General features: G+C 41.8%; 1 protein-coding gene across 3 annotated transcripts in view; it reads right to left on the bottom strand.

Moving 5' to 3' along the window:
* The window catches only part of DGCR2 (DiGeorge syndrome critical region gene 2), a 160,203-nt gene that overhangs the window by 33,482 nt on the left and 107,307 nt on the right, over positions 1-19,414 (bottom strand). For all 3 annotated transcript variants that reach the window (XM_049866964.1, XM_049866962.1, XM_049866963.1), the window contains one exon: positions 13,638-13,841. In XM_049866964.1, coding sequence (XP_049722921.1) covers positions 13,638-13,841 — 204 coding nt within the window. The remainder of the gene's footprint in view (positions 1-13,637; positions 13,842-19,414) is intronic.

The following is a 19,414-nucleotide window of genomic DNA, read 5'->3' as shown; positions in this document are numbered from 1 at the left end:
CTTGATACATATGACAATATGGTTAGAGCTCAAAGACGTTATGCTGAGTGAAATAGGTCAGTAAAAAAAGGACAAATATTGTATGACCTCACTTATATAAAAAGATAAGAAAAGGTTAATATATACAGAACAAAGTTTATTAGTGGTTTCCAGGTATGAGAGAGAGCGGGGAAAGCGGGTTAGCAGTGAAGAAAACAGTGCATTGATTAAAGGGTAGGGTTGCACAGCTGATAACTGTAATTACCGTCTATAAGTTGTACACTTGTAAAAAGTTGAATTGGCAAAAGTTGTCTGATAGACATATATACAAAAAAAAGAGTAGCTACTAAGGCTGCTTATGTGTAACCAAAAGCATCCCAACATCCTGGGATCTGGTTTCTTGGTTTGGAGGTTTAGGGTCATGGTTTCATGTAACATCACAGTTAATTAGCCTAATAACATGTTCTTTCTCCTACTTCACTGTGTAGTGGCAGGGATCTTAAAAGCTTGCAAGCTGTCATTCGATGTATAATAATTGGCCTATAATTGTCTGGAGCTACAAAGAAAGAATAAGAGTCAGGAATAGGAGGAGGAACGGAATGTGTGGCTAACTGCCTCTACAAACTGCCTCCTTTGCCATGAGACCAGAACTGGATAGTGCCCAGCTACCATCACTGAACTTTTTTTTTCTTTTAATTTTATTGTGCTTTAGGTGAAACTTTACAGCACAAATTAGTTTCTCATTCAAAAATTTACATACAGGGACAGCCTGTATTGCTACCGGGTCCCCGGTGATGCATGCATCTCTTTAATAAACTTTCTTACTCTTTCTGACTTGGAGTATGTTTCGTTGGCTCGACTGCTCCAGGGCACGGACCCTAATCCAGTAACAAATTTTTGGCGCCAACGTGGGGCTCAAATTATTCAGGCCCTGGTTCCATCTCCCTAAGGACCAAGCCCCTGGGGTGGACCCTGGAAGAGGGAAGGTACACCCCTCCTCAAATTGTGGCGGTCTCTCAACCTGTGGTGGCCCAGTGGTCTGGTGATGGGAGGACGCCACGGCAGCGAGCTCCTGACGGAGAAAGTTTCTGTTGGCCATGGTAAATCCTCTGTAAAAGCCACAGGGGCGTCGGTTCTCATAGACTCCCTCCAAGAACGGGTGACTAGGTCCTGTGAGGTTGAACGAGACCGGTGAGGTTCCCCGCTGCAACCGGGTACCCAGGAGGTAAGGTTCCGGCCGAGAGTCCAGTAAGAGTTGGACTTATGTAGGATGGGAATCCCTAAGAGACATCTTGATATTTTGCGTAATCAAGTGTAGTCTATAAATCGTTTTGGAGATTTTGTTACTGTTGTAAAGCTTGATCTGTTCTGTACTTGAACTAACGAGTGAGAGGAAAAACTGTATGCATAATGTTTTATGACTTTATGGCATGGAAAAAGGATAAAGCCTCTGTTTTAGCCCCTCTTGTGCAGGTGAATGATGATGATGAGATACAAGATGAAGAACCTGAGGATGTTCTTATTCACCCACGTGGAAAAACCCCGTTTGTGACACCTCCCAGGTGGTATCAAAAGATGAGAATGTGAAGGTGCTGAAAGAGGGAGCAGAGGAGGTGGGACAGATACGGTCTCCCCACCCCATACTAGCAAAAGGAAAAAAAAAAAAAAATTTTTTTTTTTTTGGCCTAGTTCCCCCAGGAAGGCTTTACCCACTCCAGGAGGTGCTAGTCCCTGCTGCAGAAGGGCCACCTCAGATAATGTGAGTCCATAATCTGTCCCTGGCATCTGAATGCATTTAAGGTCTTTACCAACAGAGATCAGGTAAAAGAGTTCGAGAAAAAGAAAGGAAAAGACCAGGACATGAAGAAACAGGCCGATCTACTGGCCGCTGTTCTAGGATCATCTGGAGGAAGACAATGAGACCAAGTTGAAAGAGTGGTTGATTCTGTGACCCCATGGGTTTGGGCCAGTGGCCGGCCAGGATGAGCTCCCTGTGACTATGGAACTGTTACTCAACGTCCTGCCTCCTCAGATTAAACAAAGAGAGGCTCTGCTCACCTGGGGCTGCAGGGACTGACCAGTGGATACCTAGAGTGAAGACTGTTGTGGGAATGCTGATCCCAATTCAACACTCACGTTCAACCAGTGAAGAAGACATCGACTGGTGAGTACCGTTTTGTTCAAGATTTGCGGGCTGTTAACAAAGTTGTGAAGATCTTATACCTGATAGTCCTGAATCTATATGCCCTATGGGCTCCGGCCCTTCCAGTACTGTTTACTGTTTTGGATTTAAAAAGACTCTTTTGTATCCCGCTGACTGCAGAGAGTCAGCTAATCTTTGCTTTCGAATGGGAAGGGGACAAAACGGAAGAAACAACTCTGTTAAGACTGTGCTACGAGGGTTTAAGAGCTCCCTATGTCTGGAACAATGCTGGCCCAAGGTCTAGAGCGATTACCTCCCTTCAGCTGAAGAATATTCCCGCAATATGTGGACCTCCTGATAGAGAATAAATCTGAGAAAGACTCTTACAAATACTGTGAGTGTCTTAAACTTTGTGGACCCAGTGTTACAAGCTAACCTCTATCAGGCTGCTCTGGCGCAGAGAGAGGTCCGTTCAAATGGATTCCCGAGTGTCAATGAGCCTTTTGTGATTTAAGGTCCCGTTTAATGAAAGCCCCAGCCCTGGGGCTGCCAGGTTATCAAAATTCCTTTGAATTATATAAATAAAAGAAGAGGAGTAACTGTTGGTATATTAACCCAGTTCTTGGGACCGTAGAGACACCCTGTCGCCCACCCATTTCTCTAAAAATCTGGACACTGTCTCAAAAGGCTGGCGGGCCTGCCTCCAAGCAGTTGCCACCACTAACATTATCAAAGTTAATTTGTTAATTTCTTTGGGACATGATACTATCCTGTTTGTCCCTCATGCAGTGACTGTATTATTGGAACAAAAAGGACATTTGTGGTTCACCTCCAGTCGGCTAACAGTACATCAAACACAGCTTTTGAGAGAAATCAAATTTAACTTTTGTAAAGTGTTCAAAACTAAACATAGGGTGAAATATTTAATGATGTGTGTAGCTTCTTTTTCAGGATGGGCAGAGATTTTCCCTGCCAGACCACGGCGGCTAGAGAGAGGTACAACAGGTTTTAACTGCCTTAAGAATTAAGTGGAAACTCCACACAAAATGGAGACCTCAATCTATCGGAAAAGGGTGAATCAGACCATAAAACATCATCTTAGTAAACTGTGCCCTAGACAGACAGATGTTCTGCCACTGGCCCTCCTCTGAGTCTGTATTGCACCCTGGGGAAAACTTAAAATCAGTGCTTTTGAGATACTTTATGAGAGACCATGTTGTCTCCACCAACTCTCCACACGATCCTCCACCCAGCCCCTAACGTAGTATCTAAAATATTTGCTTTCTCTAACCAAAATTCTTTCCCAGTTATATCTGATAAAAGTTCCCTCTTCAAATAGCTGTGACCAGGTGCTCCTTCGGAAGTAGAAGGACCTCCCCGTTACAACCTAAGTGGACTGGACCCTTCACCTCACCACTCAGCACTGACACAGTTGTGAAGCTTGCAGGAGTCACGCCATGGATCCATCACTCCCCAAGTCAAGCCCTGCCTGGTCTACAGTGACAAGGAGTAGAAAGCCCAACAGTTCAACGGCCTGAAGTTAAGGCTTTCTAGGGTTAAAAAGGTAAAAATGTTTTTAATGCTAACTTAGATGAGACTACTATTAGGGGCCTGAGAGACTTTTACCCAGGGAATCTTTGTCCCTGAGATAAACATACCCCAACCCCTTGTTAAGAGATAAAAACTTTTAGACCTATATTGCTAGAGAAGTGTTAAATATTACGGATTTCTGTCTGCCCTGTCTGGACAGAGGGTTACATGCCTAACTCAGGCCTCAAGTCCTGTCTCATCAAAGTTTGTACTCTTGTACACAGAGTTAATGTTCCAATACTTACAGCTGACGCCTGTTACAAGATTCATGAAAGATATTATTTTTCTTTACTGGCAGATTTTACATGGCTAAAAACCTTATTTATTAGTGAAATTAGATTGGTTGTTATAGGCCTGTTTATCTGTTGCCATCTCCAATTTAAGCTTATATGTGAGATTACATTCTCTGCCCAATAGATGTCTCAAATCTGTCACAGGCAGGAGGCATCTTCACCTGTAACACTGTGATCTATAAGCAATAGGCTGAAACTTGGGATAGGTGAATATGGTCAGCCAAGTTTCAAAGGGGGGAGTGTGTGACCCCAATACCACCCAGCATGTTTTCTCCTTTTTCAAAATGTGCAACTGAGAGCTTAACATAACTAAGGCCATGATAAACCTATAAGTTGCTCTTCCTCTGCCTGCCTCCTCACATACCTGTTAATGACTTTGCTTTGACCAAATGTTAATGACTTTGTTCTTTGTTTTAAACTGATGCAAATAATCTTTTGTTCTGGCGGGACCACCTGTGGCATACAACCCCCACAGGAAAGTTGGAGCCCAGGTATCAGATACGTCTTTAGCCTAATAAAGAAATGTCTGGCAGGGGACTACAAAGACACTTGTAACCCCTGCAAGATTCTGTATAAGCTCTAATGTAAAACTGCTCTTTGGGACTCCACAGGCACAGCCTGTGTTGCTGCCCGGTCCCCAGTGATACATGCATCTCCTCAATAAACATTCTCACTCTTTCTGGGGAAAAAAAAATTTACACACAAATTGTTTTGTGACATTGGTTGCAATTCCCTCTATGTGCCAGCACTCTCCCCTTTCCTTCTACAGTCAGGTTCCTCATCTCCATTCATCCAGGTTTCCTGTCCCTTTCTACCTTCTCGTCTTTGCTTTTGGCCAGGCGTTGCCCATTTGGTCTCTTACACTTGACTGAACTAAGCAGCACGTTCCTCACGTGCTATTAACTTGTTTTATAGGTCTGTCTAATCTTTGGCTGAAAGGTGGACTTTAGGAGTGGGTTCAGTTCTGAGTGAGCAGGGTATCCGGGGTCACAGTCTCGAGAATTTGTCCAGTCTCTGTCAGACCAGTAATCTGGTCTTTTTTTTTTCTGACTCTCAATTTTGTTCTACATTTTTCTCTTGCTGTCCAGAGCCCACTATTGTAATCCCTGTCAGAACGATTGGTAGTGATAGCCTGGCACCAGGTAGCGCTTCTGCGCTCAGGCTGGTGGAGGCTGTGGTTCACATGGTCCATTAGTCCTCTGAACTAACATTTTCCTTGTGTCTTTGGTTTTTTTCAGTTCTCCTTTGCTCCAGACAGGATGGAACCAATAGATGCATCTTAGGTGGCCATTCGCAACATCACTGAACATTTTGATCCAAGATTCCGCAGAAAAATCCTAATGAAAAGGAGGGAAATGCAGAGCAGAATTTCAAGTTCTTAAGGACTCCGGACTTCCTAGAGCCATGGAAGGTAGATGAACAGGGGTTCATCCCTGAAACTATTGCCCCGAGATAATCGTTAAATCTTAAACCAGAAATATTCCCCAAAGTCTTCTTAAAAGCAAACCACAATTTTAACTCACCTAGTAAAAAATGCCTGCCTTGAGCATTATGCTCTTTTAAGGACTATCTAGATGGAATCAAGATGCCAACAGCAACTCAAAAGATTAGATAGGAACCTTAGGGGGCAGTAAATTTATGTTAACAGGGGAAAAACAACTTAGAAAAAGAGGGTGAGAATGTTTGCACAACTTGAAGAGTATAATCACTGTCACGGAATGGTACATGCAGAAACTGCTGAATTAGTGTGTGTTTTGCTGTATATTTTCAAAAAAAAAAAAAAAAAAGATTAAAGACCTACATGTGAAAGCTAAAACCATAAAATTCTTAGAAGAAAATGTAGGGGACAATGCCGATGGGCCAAGTTTTTAACCCTTTCATAACTCATGGAACACAGGTACCCAACCCACTTTTTATACCTCTGGAATTCTTTGGGAGTGTATTTTTCCCACTGAAAGTATTTGCTTCCCTCCAGTGGGGACTTGTGTAACTGTGAAAGGTGAAAGAAACATTCACTGAAGCGAAATAGCTGGGGTATTAGGCAAAACCAGAAGTGCACCATGTACCCAAATGGAAGGCGCCCTGCAATAAAGCCTGCTACCCAAGTCCAGTGGCCCAGACAGGGTCCCCCAAATCATATATTTTCATGTAATGTTTCTCAAAATCTGTCTTACCAACGAAAAATTTAAACACACTCAACGACTCAGCATGCATTCCACTTCCAAAAACACATAGTATCAACAAAAAATTCAAAGCAGAAAATAACTAGGTCTTGAAAGGGTTAATAATAAATTAATATAATAATAAAAGCACAAACAGCAAAAGACAAAATAAATAAATAAATGGGACCTCATAAAAATTTAGAACTTTTGCTCATCAAAAGACTTTACCAAAAATAAAAAATAAAAAGACAACCTTCTGGCTAGGATTATATCTTCAGAAACAACACATCTGATAAGAATCTAATAACCAAAATATATAAAAACTTTGAGAACACAACAATAAAAAGACAAATAACCCCATCATATAACGGGCAAAGAATGTGAACAGACATTTCCACAAAGAGGATATTTAAGTGGCCACCAAAAGCATGAAAAGATGCTCAATGTCATTAATGATCACAGAGATGCAAATCAAGACCACAGTGAGATACCATTACACTCCCACTAGAATGGCTTAGAAACCCTGGTAGTATAGTGGTTAAGAGCTATGGCTGCTAACCAGGTCAGCAGTTCGAATCCATCAGGCACTCCTTGGAAACTCTATGGGACAGTTCTACTCTGTCCTGTAGGGTTGCTATGAGTTGGAATAGACTCAGGGGCAATGGGTTTTTGGTTTGGTTTAGGATGGCTAAGAAACAGAAACCCTGGTGGCTTAGTGGTTAAGTACCATGGCTGCTAACCAAAAGGTCGGCAGTTCGGATCCGCCAGGCGCTCCTTGGAAACTCTATGGGGCAGTTCTACTCTGTCCTATAAGGTCGTTATGAGTCGGAATCAACTCGCTGGCAGCGGGTTTGGTTTTCTTTTTTTAAGATAAAAATAACAAACGTTGGGAAGGAAGTGGGGAAACAGGAACCCTTATTCATTGCTGGTGAGGATGCAAAATGGTTCAGCCATTATGGAAAACTGTGATAGTTCCTCAAAATTAAAACAAAGCCCATTGTCATCAAGTCAATTCCAACCAGCAGGATAACCCATGGAGGACAGGTTTCAGTGGAGCTTCCAGACTAATACAGACTAGGAAGAAAGACCCGGTGATCTACTTCTTAAAAAAAAATTAGCCAGTGAAAACCTTATGAATAGCAGTAGAACACTGTCTTTTTATATAAGTGAATCGATACAATATTTGTCCTTTTGTGCTTGACTTAATCCACTCGGCATTATTTCTTCATGCTCCATTTATATTGCAGCATGTATTTAAGACTTTGTTTCTCTTACCGGCTGATTGTATGTATGTACCACATTTTGCTTATCTTTTCATCTGATAATGGGCGTTTAGGTTGCTTCCACCTTTGGCTATTGTGAATAGTGCTGTGGTGAACACTGGTGTTTAAGTTTCTGTTTGAGTCTGTTGTCAGGTGTTTTGGGTATATACCTAGAAGTGGAATTGCTGGGTCATGTGGTAGTTCTGAGGAGCCCTGTGGTGCAGTGATTAAGTACTCAGCTTCTCTTAATTGGCTGTCAGCTCAGAGATCCCAGAGAAGCAACCCCTTTGCAATGACTGACTCCTATTCTAAAATAAACTCAAGAACTCAAGTCAAGGTCCCTGACCACCCCTCCACACTGGGTACCAGAAAGATGCACTTCCTAGAACCAAGCCATCTGTATTCAGATACAAAGAGCTTTGTCCCAGGAGCCAGAGACCCCAGGGGACCCCCAACAGGGCTGGTACCTTTATAGTGTTCTGGAAAGTGCCAGACAGGGCTGTCTTCTGTCTTCCAGGCCTGTTGGCTCTCAGCTATCCCTGGCCCCCCAAACAGAGGACACATCCTGCTGGGGCAAATGCTTTTGTGTTCTTGATCAGAATACTACTGTGTTCCTGATCAGAACATTCAGTTGTGGTAGCTGGGCACCATCTAGTTCTTCTGGTCTCAAGGTGAAGGAGGCAGTGGTTCATTTAGACAATTAGTCCTGTAATCCATTTCCTTCTGTGATTCTTCGGTTTCCTTTATTCTCTTTTGTTCCAGATGAATAAAATCCAGTAGTATTTTATATGCTCGGTGTTATGGGCTGAATTATGTCCCCCCAAAATGTGTGTCAAATGAGCTAGACCCAGTACTGTGTGACTGTCTACCATTTTGTTATCTGAAGTGATTTTCATACGTGTTGTAAATCCTACCTCTCTGATGTTTAATGAGGCACGATTAGAGGCAGTTATGTTAATGAGGCATGACTCAATCTACAAGATTAGATTGTATCTTCAGTCAATCTCTTTTAAGATATAAAAGAGAGAAGCAAGCAGAGAAACAGAAGCCAGGAGAATTGTGTGCCATTTGGATCCAGGGTCCCTGTGCTCAGAAGCTCCTAGACCAGGGAAAATTGATGACAATGACCTTTCCCCAGGGCCAACAGACAGAAAGTCTTCCCCTAGAGCTGGCACCCTGAATTCAGACTTCTAGCCTCCTAGACTGTGAGAAAGCGAGTTTCTCTTTGTTAAAGCCATCCACTTGCGGTATTTCTGTTATAGCAGCACCAGATAACTAAGATAGCCACTCATATGCTTTTAACATCCCAGATACTACTTGTCATACTGGGAAACAGAACATAAACTTTAAGGACCATATTATGCCAATTCACTGGACTGTCTCATGAGACCACGACCCTAAGCCCCCAAAACCAACAGAACTAATACCATGAGGTGGCTGGTTATGTCTAATTAGCATCAGCATCTATAAACCCCTCCTTCATCGAGTTGTTATTGTTGCAAAACCATACACAACCTACCATTTGCCCATTCACTCCTTTTCCCTATGTACAGCTTACTGACCTTAGTTATATCAGTCATGCTGTACAAACTTCACCCACATTCAGCGCCGTCTTTCCCATTTCAATACACAAAAAGTAACTACTGCCTAAGGAGTATTTCTCCCTTTTCTCCTCCCCCACACCCTTGGTAACCACTAATGAACATTAGTTTCTGTACATTTACCTGTTCATGTCATTTCATAAAAGTGAGGACATACAACGTTTGTTTTTTTGGGCTTAACTTATTTCACTCAAAATAATGTCCCCCAGGTTCAGCCACGCTGTTAAGATGTTTTAGGAACTCATTTTCTTTATCACTGGGTAGTAGTTCATTTTATGTATGTACCTCATTTTACTTATCCATTCATCTGCTGAAAGGCACTTACATTGTTTCCATCTTTTTACTATTCTGAATGCTGCTGCAATGAACACAGCTGTGGATATGTCTGTATGTGTCACTTCTATTAGGTTCCTAGGATATAAACCCAGGAGTAGAACTGCTAGGTGACACAGCAGTTCTACCTATAGATTTTTGAGGAACTTCCAGACTGTTCTCCCGATGGCTATACCATTCAGTATTCCTACCAGCAATGGACAAGGGTTCTAATTTCCCCACATCCTGGCCAATATTTGTTACCCTCTTTTTTTTAAATCTTAGCCATCCTAGTGGGAATGAAATGGTATCTCATTGTGCTTTTGATTTGCATTTCTCTGATGGTTAATGACACTGAGCATCTTTTCATGTGTTTGTTGGTCACCTGAATTTCCTCTTTGGTAAAATGTCTGTTAATGTCCTTTGCCTGATTTTTGACAGGGCTATTTGCCTTTTTGTTGCTAAGCTATAAAAGCCTTCTATATATTTTCGTTATCATTCCTGGAGATTTTTTTCCAGTCTGTATGTGGTCTCTTCAATGGCAGTGGGTAGTGGGTTTGATGTGGTCTCTTTACTCTTTTGATAAAGTCTTTTGATGACCATTAAGTACAACATATTTGAGTTACAACGAACCGCACTCATGACCATGTTTTTTTTGGTACATCTTATCGTTAGTGATATGTACTACCTACAATCTTGCTGCTCGTAATTTCCTGTTGTTTCTACATGTTTCCACATCCGAAAGACAAACATCAGATTTATAAAGCTATTGATAATAAAAGGCAATAATAATGAAAACTAAAAAAAAAAAAAAGAGGTATTCAACTTATGTCAAATGGATCCCCACTGTAAGTCAGGGACTACCTGTATTTAACTTTTATGAGGTCCCAGTTATCTATTTTGTTTTCTGTTGCTCATGCATTGTTGTGTTTGATAATGTATCATTGAAAAAAATTAGGTCCCAAAGCTTTGCTCCTCTATTTTCTTTCAGGAACATGATGGTTTTAGATTTAACATTCAGATCCTTGATTCAATTTTGAATTAGTTTTTGTGTATGGCATGAAGACCTTTTTTTTTTTTTCATTTTTATTGTGCTTTAAGTGAAAGTGTACAAATCAAGTCAGTCTCTCATGCGAAAATTTATATACACCTTGCTATATACTCCTAATTGCTCCCCCCCATTAATGAGACAGCACACTCCTTCTCTCTACCCTCTATTTTTGTGTCCATTCAGCCAGCTTCTGACCCCCTCTGCTCTCTCCTCTCCCCTCTAGACAGGAGATGCCCACATAGTCTCACCTGTCTACTTGATCCAAGAAGCTCACTCCTGACCATTACCATTTTCTATCTTATAGTCCAGTCCAATCCCTGTCTGAAAAGTTGGCCTTGGGCTAACAGAAGTCTGGGGACCATGACCTCCAGGGTCCTTCCAGTCTCAGTCAGACCATTAAGTCTGGTCTTTTTACGAGAACTTGAGGTCTATATCCCACTGCTCTCCTGCTCCCTCAGGGGTTCTCTGTTGTGTTCCCTGTCAGGGCAGTCATCGGTTGTAGCCAGGCACCATCTAGTTCTTCTGGATTCAGGCTGATGTAGTATCTGGTTTATGTGGCCCTTTCTGTCTCTTTTGCTCCAGGTAGGCTGAGACCAATTGATGCATCTTAGATGGCCACTTGCTAGTCTTTAAGACCCCAGGTGCCATTCTCCAAAACGGGATGCAGAATGTTTTCTTAATAGATTGTCATGCCAATTGACCTAGATGTCCCCAAACCCCCACCCCTGCTACGCTGGCCTTCAATGCATTCAGTTTATTCAGGAAACTTCTTTGCTTTTGGTTTAGTCCAGTTGTACTGACCTCTCCTGTATTGTGTGTTGTCTTTCCCTTCACCTATATTAGTTCTTGTCTACTACCTACTAGCTACCGAATACCCCCCCCCCACTCTTGTAACCTTCAAAGAATATTTTCTTCTGTTTATTTCTTGAGTTCTTATAATAGCGGTCTCATACAATATTTGTCCTTTTGCCATTGACTAATCTCACTCGGCATAATGCCTGCCAGATTCCTCCATGTTATGAAATGTCTCACGGATTCATTTTTCTTTATCGATGCATAGTATTCCATTGTGTGAATATACCATAATTTATTTATCCATTCATCCACTGATGGGCACCTTGGTTGCTTCCATCTTTTTGCTATGGTAAATAGTGCTGCAAAGAACATGGGTGTGCATACATCCATTTGTGTAAAGGCTCTTATTTCTTTAGGATACAGTCCAAGGAGTGGGATTGCTAGATCATATGGTAGTTCTATTTCTAGCTTTTGAAGGAAGCACCAAATCAATTTCCAAAGTGGTTGTACCATTTTACATTCCCACCAGCTGTGTATAAGTGTTCCAGTCTCTCCACAACCTCTCCAACATTTATTATTTTGAAGACAGCCTATTTTTGTATTCTGATCTTGTATCCAAAGACCTTGCTAAACACAATTATTAGTTCTAGTGGCTTTTCTGTAAACTCTCTTGGATTTCCTATGTAGACAATCATGTCACCAGCAAAAACAGATGGTTTCATTTCTTCCCTTCCAGTCTGCATGCCTTTTTTTTTTCTTGCCTTCTACACTGGCCTTGACCTTCTGTACAATGTTGAGTACCGTGGTGAAAGTTGAAGGAGACACTTTAAGGTTAACATCCGAGATACTATTTCCAGTGCCCCTAGTTCCAGTGGCAGTGTCTCCATCCTGCGTATGCTATGAGCACTTTGTCTGGGTGGTAGAGCAGGCCCCTGAGAGAGAAAGCCCTCTGAGCTACACAGGAGAGTGGGCCTGCAGCAGCACAGGACAGGCCTTGGTCCCCTTGAGGGCTCTGCTCTGCAGAGAGGTCCTCAGGGCTGGGCAGGCCCCAGGGCTACACATGCTCAGATGGGTCATCATTCCATTCATCTGGTCTTGATTATAAAGCTAGGACAGGGTGCAAGGCAGTGCTCGGGGATTCCTGAAAAATGGAACCAGGAATCCAGGTGACATGGCTTGTGGGAGACAGATCCTGACGCCTACACAAGGTAAGTCAGCTAGAGTTTCAGAGTGATGTGGCTGGGGGTAGAGGATTTCTCACAACCTTGCAGGAATGCACCCTGCACAAAGAAGCAGAGTGCTATCATCCCTGTGAGACAGAAGAGGCCGAGAACCCCCTTGCACCAGTCTGCAGCTCTACGTCGTCTTGGGGACTCTGCTTCAAGTATGTCCTTTGTGTTCACTATAGGCAACTGCACACTTTTTAGGATACCTGTGCCACTATGCTTCACATGCAGCCTCTGAAGGGCTCCTTGACCCTCTTCTCTAACAGCGTGGAGGGGCTCAGTGTGGGACAGCGCATTGTGCTGGTCCTCACACCCAGGCCCCAGGTTCTCCTTCCACAAGCCCCAGGCAAACCAACCTCTCCCAGGCAAACAGGGCTCTCTCTAGCTACTCTCCCATAGGGTCCATGAGCCCAGGCACCTCCACAGATCCCCACCCATGCCATTTTCATAGGGTGGCAAATTTGTATCATCTGCTTCTGATTTACTTTTCTCTTGAGCTGCTGAATTCACACAGAGCCACTGACTGCACTGGTGTGGAGAACAATCAGTACGTTTCACAGAGCCCAAAGCTTGCCAATGACCCCTAAGAGCAGGGTGCCGTGGACTGCTCTTTTGTTGTTGTTGAAGCTGAAGGAGAGGGTCATCCAGATAGAGGCCACATTCCTATGTAGGGCCCACTTTCACAGCGCCATCCAGTAGGGAGGAGTTTTATTTTGAAACTGGGGGGAATATGCTATCTTTTTCTTCAAGATTTCTAACAGTAAAAGTTGACAAATGCAAGCAATAAAAATTGTCATCACTCTCCACAAACAACATAGTAAGAAAATAGGAAGAGCTCAAATGTGGACATAAGCTGGAAGTGTGGTTCTGAATCTTAAAAGGAAAGAAGAAAGACAGGTTTGAAGCCATCAGTTACAGCCAATCTGTGAACATACAGCCACACTCAAATTCTCAGAATTCGTGAATGAAATCTTTGACCTGAGAGTTGAACCGAGCCAATTTGAGAAGCAGTAGTTAAAGGAGGCCAGGCCATGTGAGACACATGGCTACTAGAGTAGCTTGTACCAAAGCCTCCGAGTCAGCTCTATGCTGCAAACACCACCAGTGGCTGCTATACCATGTGCTATGAGCACTTGGGTATCCTCACCACTAAGGAAGCAAAGCGATGTTTAGACTCTGTCCCTGAACGAGTCAGCTGACTTACAACCCACCATCAGTCTTACCTGGATCCAGACACATGAACTTGCAGCACTCCTTGGGGTCCTTGAGGTACTGCTGGCAGCCCTGCGGCCGCTCGCAGAGGGCAGCCACGCACATCTCTGGCTCTCCACCATGGCAGGTACAGCTTAGGCACAGGTCATCACCTTTAGGGGTGAAGGAAAAGCCTTCATCTACCACGTTGTCCTTGATGTCAACACATGTCTGACCTACAGAAGGAAAACACATACACATACGTATGCGTTAACAGCAGAACAGACACAGCAGCTACAGAGCTGGGGACTATCTTTATTCTCCCCACCTGGGCCTGTGGGGTGAACATGACAACTGAAGAGTTGGCAAGACTGTGTCTGAGGGACCTCCCAGTGCTGGATTTCTATGTACTGCTGCACTTCCTCAGGGAACAGCTGATAGGTCAAAGGTACAAAGCACCCCTGGCCAGGGCAAGCCTTGCCCACGGAGCCTGGGGAGCCAGGACAGAGAAGAACATCAGATTCCAGGGGCAAGTGCATGGAAAAGTGTCTGTTTTTAAGTTGTCTAAGTAGTTTTTACCCACAAGATTTCCTCAATTCTAAGATGCAGCTGTTGTGCATTTTATCCGCATTAAAATCAGACTATGTCTTAAACACATCTCAAAAGAAACTGTTAACTCTGCTTGGGTAAGAAGGTTCACTGGACCTGACACACCCACCAAACCTGAGGCACACATGAAACTATGCAAATCTTACCTAGGACTAGTCAACAGGAATGGCTGTGGCCACAGACAAGGAGTAAACTGAAAACTCAGAGCCTTAAGCTAGTAGGCAGACACAACAGAGGCCGGGGTGGGAGAGAAAGGGATGAAGTGAGGACAGATCCTCAAAGGGATGCTTGCTCAGTGAAAACTAAAAGGACAGGAGAAGGAAGTTTGTTCCAGCCTCTAAATGGGAGTAGGGTAGCTAGAAAAACTTCAGAAATTTCACAATAATGGGGCTATGCCTCCCTTGAGATTGGGGTCCAAATTACAAAAGCTAGAATTTATGAAAAAAATGACAAAGATTTCTTAAAAAAAAAAAAAACACAAAAACCATCTAGAAATAATAATTACAGTTGATGAAACTGAAAATGGACTTAAGAATATCAATGAAGAGAAATTATAAAAAGGAACCAAGTAGAAATTCTGAAGCTGAAAAGTATAATATCTGGAATGAAAACTTCACTAGAGTGTTTCAACAGCAGATTTGAGCTGGCAGAAGAAAAAAAAAATCAGTGAACTTGAAGATAAAACCACTGACATTACCTGTCTGAGGAGCAGAAAGAACAAAGAAGAAAGAAAAATGAACAGAGCCTAAGGGATCTACGGGACACCATCAAGCATACCAACATACACATGATGGGAGTTGCAGAAGAGAAATGGGCAGAAAATATAACGGCCAAAAACTTTCCAAATTTGATGACAGACAGGATTCTACACATCAGCTCCCACAGGATAAACTCAAGGAGAGCAACACCAAGACACATTATAACAAAGTGTTGAAGGCAAAAGACAAAGAGAAAATCTCTAAAGCAGCAGGAGATAAGTGACTCATCACATAAAGGGATCCTCAATCAGATTAACAGCCTATTTCTCGGCAAAAACCATGAAGGCCAGAAGGCAGTACTATGACATATTTAATATCCTGAAAGGAAAGAACTATCAACTAAGAATTCTGTATCTGGCAAAACTATCCTTCAAAAATGAAGCAGAAATTAAGACATTTCCAGATAAACAAAAGTTAAGGGAGTCTGTTACTAGGAAGAGATAGTGGAAATTGTGGTGATGGTTACAATTTTTTAATGTAATTAATATCACTAAATTGTACACTTAAAAAGAGTTAAAATGGCAAATTTTATGTTATATACATTTTACTGTAATTTTTTTTTTTTTTTTTTTTGAGCCTCATGGCTCAAGACTCACCATGTGGCCATGATAGATTACATCATGTCTCTTGAGGCTTAGTCTGCATTGGGTGGGGCCCCTGTTGGTCTGGTCAGCCTCCACTAATTAGCCTCTGTTGTTAGTACAGCTCAAGATACCCAAGAACAAAGGGTCAAATTGCTTTCTGCAATGTGTTTCCACACGTTGCACACAGATAGAGGAAATTTTTAAAAACTATGTCAAAGACTGGGATGCTGACCCCAAATTCTCATAAAAAGACCAGACTTAATGGTCTGACTGAGACCAGAAGGACCCCGAAGGTCAAAGTCCCTAGACCTTCTGTTAGTCCAAGACAAGAATCATTCCCAAAGCCAACTCTTCAGACAGGGATTGGACTGGACTATGGAATAGAAAAGGATACTGGGGAAGAATGAGCTTCTTGGATCAAGTAGACACATGAGACTATGCTGGCATCTCCTGTCTGAAGGGGAGATGAGAGAGTAGAAGGGGTCAGAAGCTGGCCGAATGGACACGAAAAGAGAGAGTGCAGGGAAGGAGTGTGCTGTCTTATTAGGGGGAGAGCAATTAGGAGTATATACCAAGGTGCTTATAAATCTTTTATGAGTCCGACTTGATTTGTAAACTTTCACTTAAAGCACAATTAAAAAAAAACAAACAAAAAACTACGTTAAAAGCCCTAAAAAAAAGGTGGACAACATGCAAAATCAGATAGGTTATTCAGCAGAGAGATGGGAACTATAAGAAAGAATCAAATAAAAATGCTAGAAATGGAAAACGCAGATGAAGTAAGCTGTTAGAGCTCTTGATCTGCCTTCAACAGGCTCATGAGCAGACTTGAGCCTGCCATGAAAGTGTCAGTAAACCTGAAGGTCAGCCAATAGAAAATGACTTAAACTGAAAGACAAAAAAGAGACGAAAGAGGACAACGAAGTGCAATGCATGAACCTGGGCTGGATCCTGGACAGGATCCAATAAGTAATATTATTGGAACAACTGGTAAAATCAGAATAATGGACTGTGAATTAGACGATAGCATTGTATCAATGTTAAATGTCCTGACTTTGATCACGGTATTGTGGTTAGGTATATATTTCCTTGTTCTTAGAAAACACATACTGAAGTATTTAGGGCTTAAGGGGCACTTAAGGTTTGGAAAAGAATATGCAGAAAGATAGAATGATAAAGCAAATGTGGCAGAATATAAACAATTGGCAAGTCATTATAAAAGGTATAAGAGGGGGAGTTCCATGTACTGGTCTTGAAACTTTCCTGTAAGTTTGAAATGATATCTAAATAACAAGTTACAAAAAATAAAAAACTAGACCTCTAACCTCCCCACTTCCACCCAAATGGTCCTATAAGGTGTGGTCCACCAAATACTTAAAGACAAGATTATGTGCAAGTTATACAAACTCATCTGCAGACTGGAAAAGAGAATGTTTCCCAACTAACATAAATGTGATACAAAAACTAGTCAAGAAGAATACAGAAAAGCAATATAACTGTTTAAAAGTGTTAATAATACTAAATAAAACATCAGCAAACTGAATCCAACATTAAATATATAAAAGCCACAAGGACGGCTGAACATGAGAAAGTCATTTACTAATGAAAAACAGTAAATAATGTAAAGAAGAAAAACCATATAGTCCAATAAATGAATAAAAGGTGGAAAAGAATCTGGAATCCAGACTTTCTGAAGCCATTCAGGTTGGATGAACCCCCAAAACTACTGCCTTGAGGTAATCTTTAAACCTTAAACCAAAAATATCCCTTGAAGTCTTCTTTAAACCAAATAGTAGTTTAATTAGTAAAGAATACTTGCCTTGGGCATTGTGCTCTTTTAAAGAACTATCTTTATGGGATCAAACTGACAAGAGCAACTTGAAAGAATACAAAGGAAACTTAGGGGGCAGCAAGTTTGTTAGTGGCAGAAGAGCGATTTGGAAAAGGAGGGTGAGAATGGCTGCAAAACTTAAGAATGTAATCACTGTAACTGAATTGTACATGTAGAAACTGGTAAATTGGTGTGTATGTTCTGCTGTATATATTCTTAAAAAGCCCGAAAAACCAAACCCATTGCCATTGAGTCAATTCCGACTCATAGCGACCCTATTGGACAGAGTAGAACTGCCCCCATAGAGTTTCCAAGGAGTGCCTGGTGGATTCAAACTGCCAACCTTTTGGTTAACAACAGCTGTAGCACTTAACCACTACGTCACCAGGGTTTCCATATTCTTAACAGCAACAAAAAAATTATTTTTAAAAAATATCAATACATTTTTGTAATGCAAAAATTCCTAGCAAACTAGGTATAGTTACTTCCTTAGCCTCATAAAGGGTATCTTCTAAAACCCTATAACCAAACAAACCCCAAACCTATTGCCATCAAGTTGATTCCAACTCATAGTGACCCTACAGGACACAGTAGAAGTGCTTCATAGGGTTTCCAAGGAGTGGCTGGTAAATACAAACTGCCAACCTTTTGGTTAGCAGCGGAATGTTTAACCACTGCTCTACCAGGGCGCCATATAGAAGCCTACAGAAAGTATTATACCAATGCAGAAATGCTAAAAGCATTCCCTTTTATGTAAGAAAGAATGCTCACTATCACCATTTTTAATCAACACTGGAAACCTTAGCAAGAAAAGTAACACCTGAAAATAAAAAGGTAAAGAAAAAAAAGCTAATGAGATTTCAAAGAACAAGAGAACTGTCTGAATAGAAGATCTAGGAGAATCCACGAACTAATAAGCGAATTCAGAAAACCGATTCTAAAATCCATACAGACATGGACCAAGAACAGCCATAGTAATAGTCAAGAATAAGGTAGGCGAAGTGACAATACCAGCTGTCAGAATTTATCACAAAGCTGCTGTAAACAAGTGTGGAATTGATGTGCTGTTGTTAGGTGTCGTGGAGTCGGTTACAACTCATAGTGACTACGTATAACAGAAGGAAACACTGCCCAGTCCTGCGCCATCCTCACAATTAAGCTCATTGTTGTAGCTGCTGTGTCAATCCATCTCATCAAGAGTCTTCCTCTTTTTATTGCTGACCCTCTATTTTACCAAGTATGATGTCCTTCCCAGGAACTGGTCCCTCCTGATAACATGTCAAAGCACCTGAGATGAAGTCTCAACATTTTTGCTTCCAAGGGGCACTTTCACTGTATTTCTTCCAAGGCTGACTTGTTCATTCTTCTGGGAATCCATGGTATATTCACTATTCTTTGTCAACAACATAATTCAAAGGCATTAATTTTTGTTCAGCATTCTTTACTCACTGTCCAGCTTTCACATGCATATGAGGTGACTGCAAACACTATGGCTTCGGTCAGATGCACCTTAGTCCTTAAAGTGACATCTTTGCTTTTTAATGCTTTAAAGAGGTCTTTTGCAGCAGATTTGCCCAATGTGATGTGTGATCTGATTTGACTGCTGCTTCTATGGGCATTGATTGTGGATCCAAGTAAAATGAAATCCTTGAAAACGTCAATCTTTTGTTTATCATGATATTGCTTACCAGACCACTTGTGAGAATTTTTGTTTTCTTTATGTTAAGGTGTAATCCATACTGAAGGCTGTAGTTTCTGATCTTCATCAGTAAGTGCTTCAAGTCCTCTTCACTTTCAGCAAGCAAGGCTGTGTCATCTGCATATCTTAGGTTGTTAATGAGTCTTCCTCCAATCCTGATGCTGCATTCTTCTTCATATAGTCCAGCTTCTCAGACTGCTTCCTCAGCATACAGACTGAATAAATATGGTGAAAGGATACAACGCTGACACACACCTTTCCTGACCTTAAACCAGAAAATATTCCCTTGAACTGCCTCTTGGTCTATGTACAGGTTCTGCATGAGCAC

This window comes from Elephas maximus, chromosome 22, assembly GCF_024166365.1.
Source record: "Elephas maximus indicus isolate mEleMax1 chromosome 22, mEleMax1 primary haplotype, whole genome shotgun sequence".
Taxonomy (NCBI): domain Eukaryota; kingdom Metazoa; phylum Chordata; class Mammalia; order Proboscidea; family Elephantidae; genus Elephas; species Elephas maximus.
This window is presented reverse-complemented; position numbering and strand designations above follow the sequence as displayed.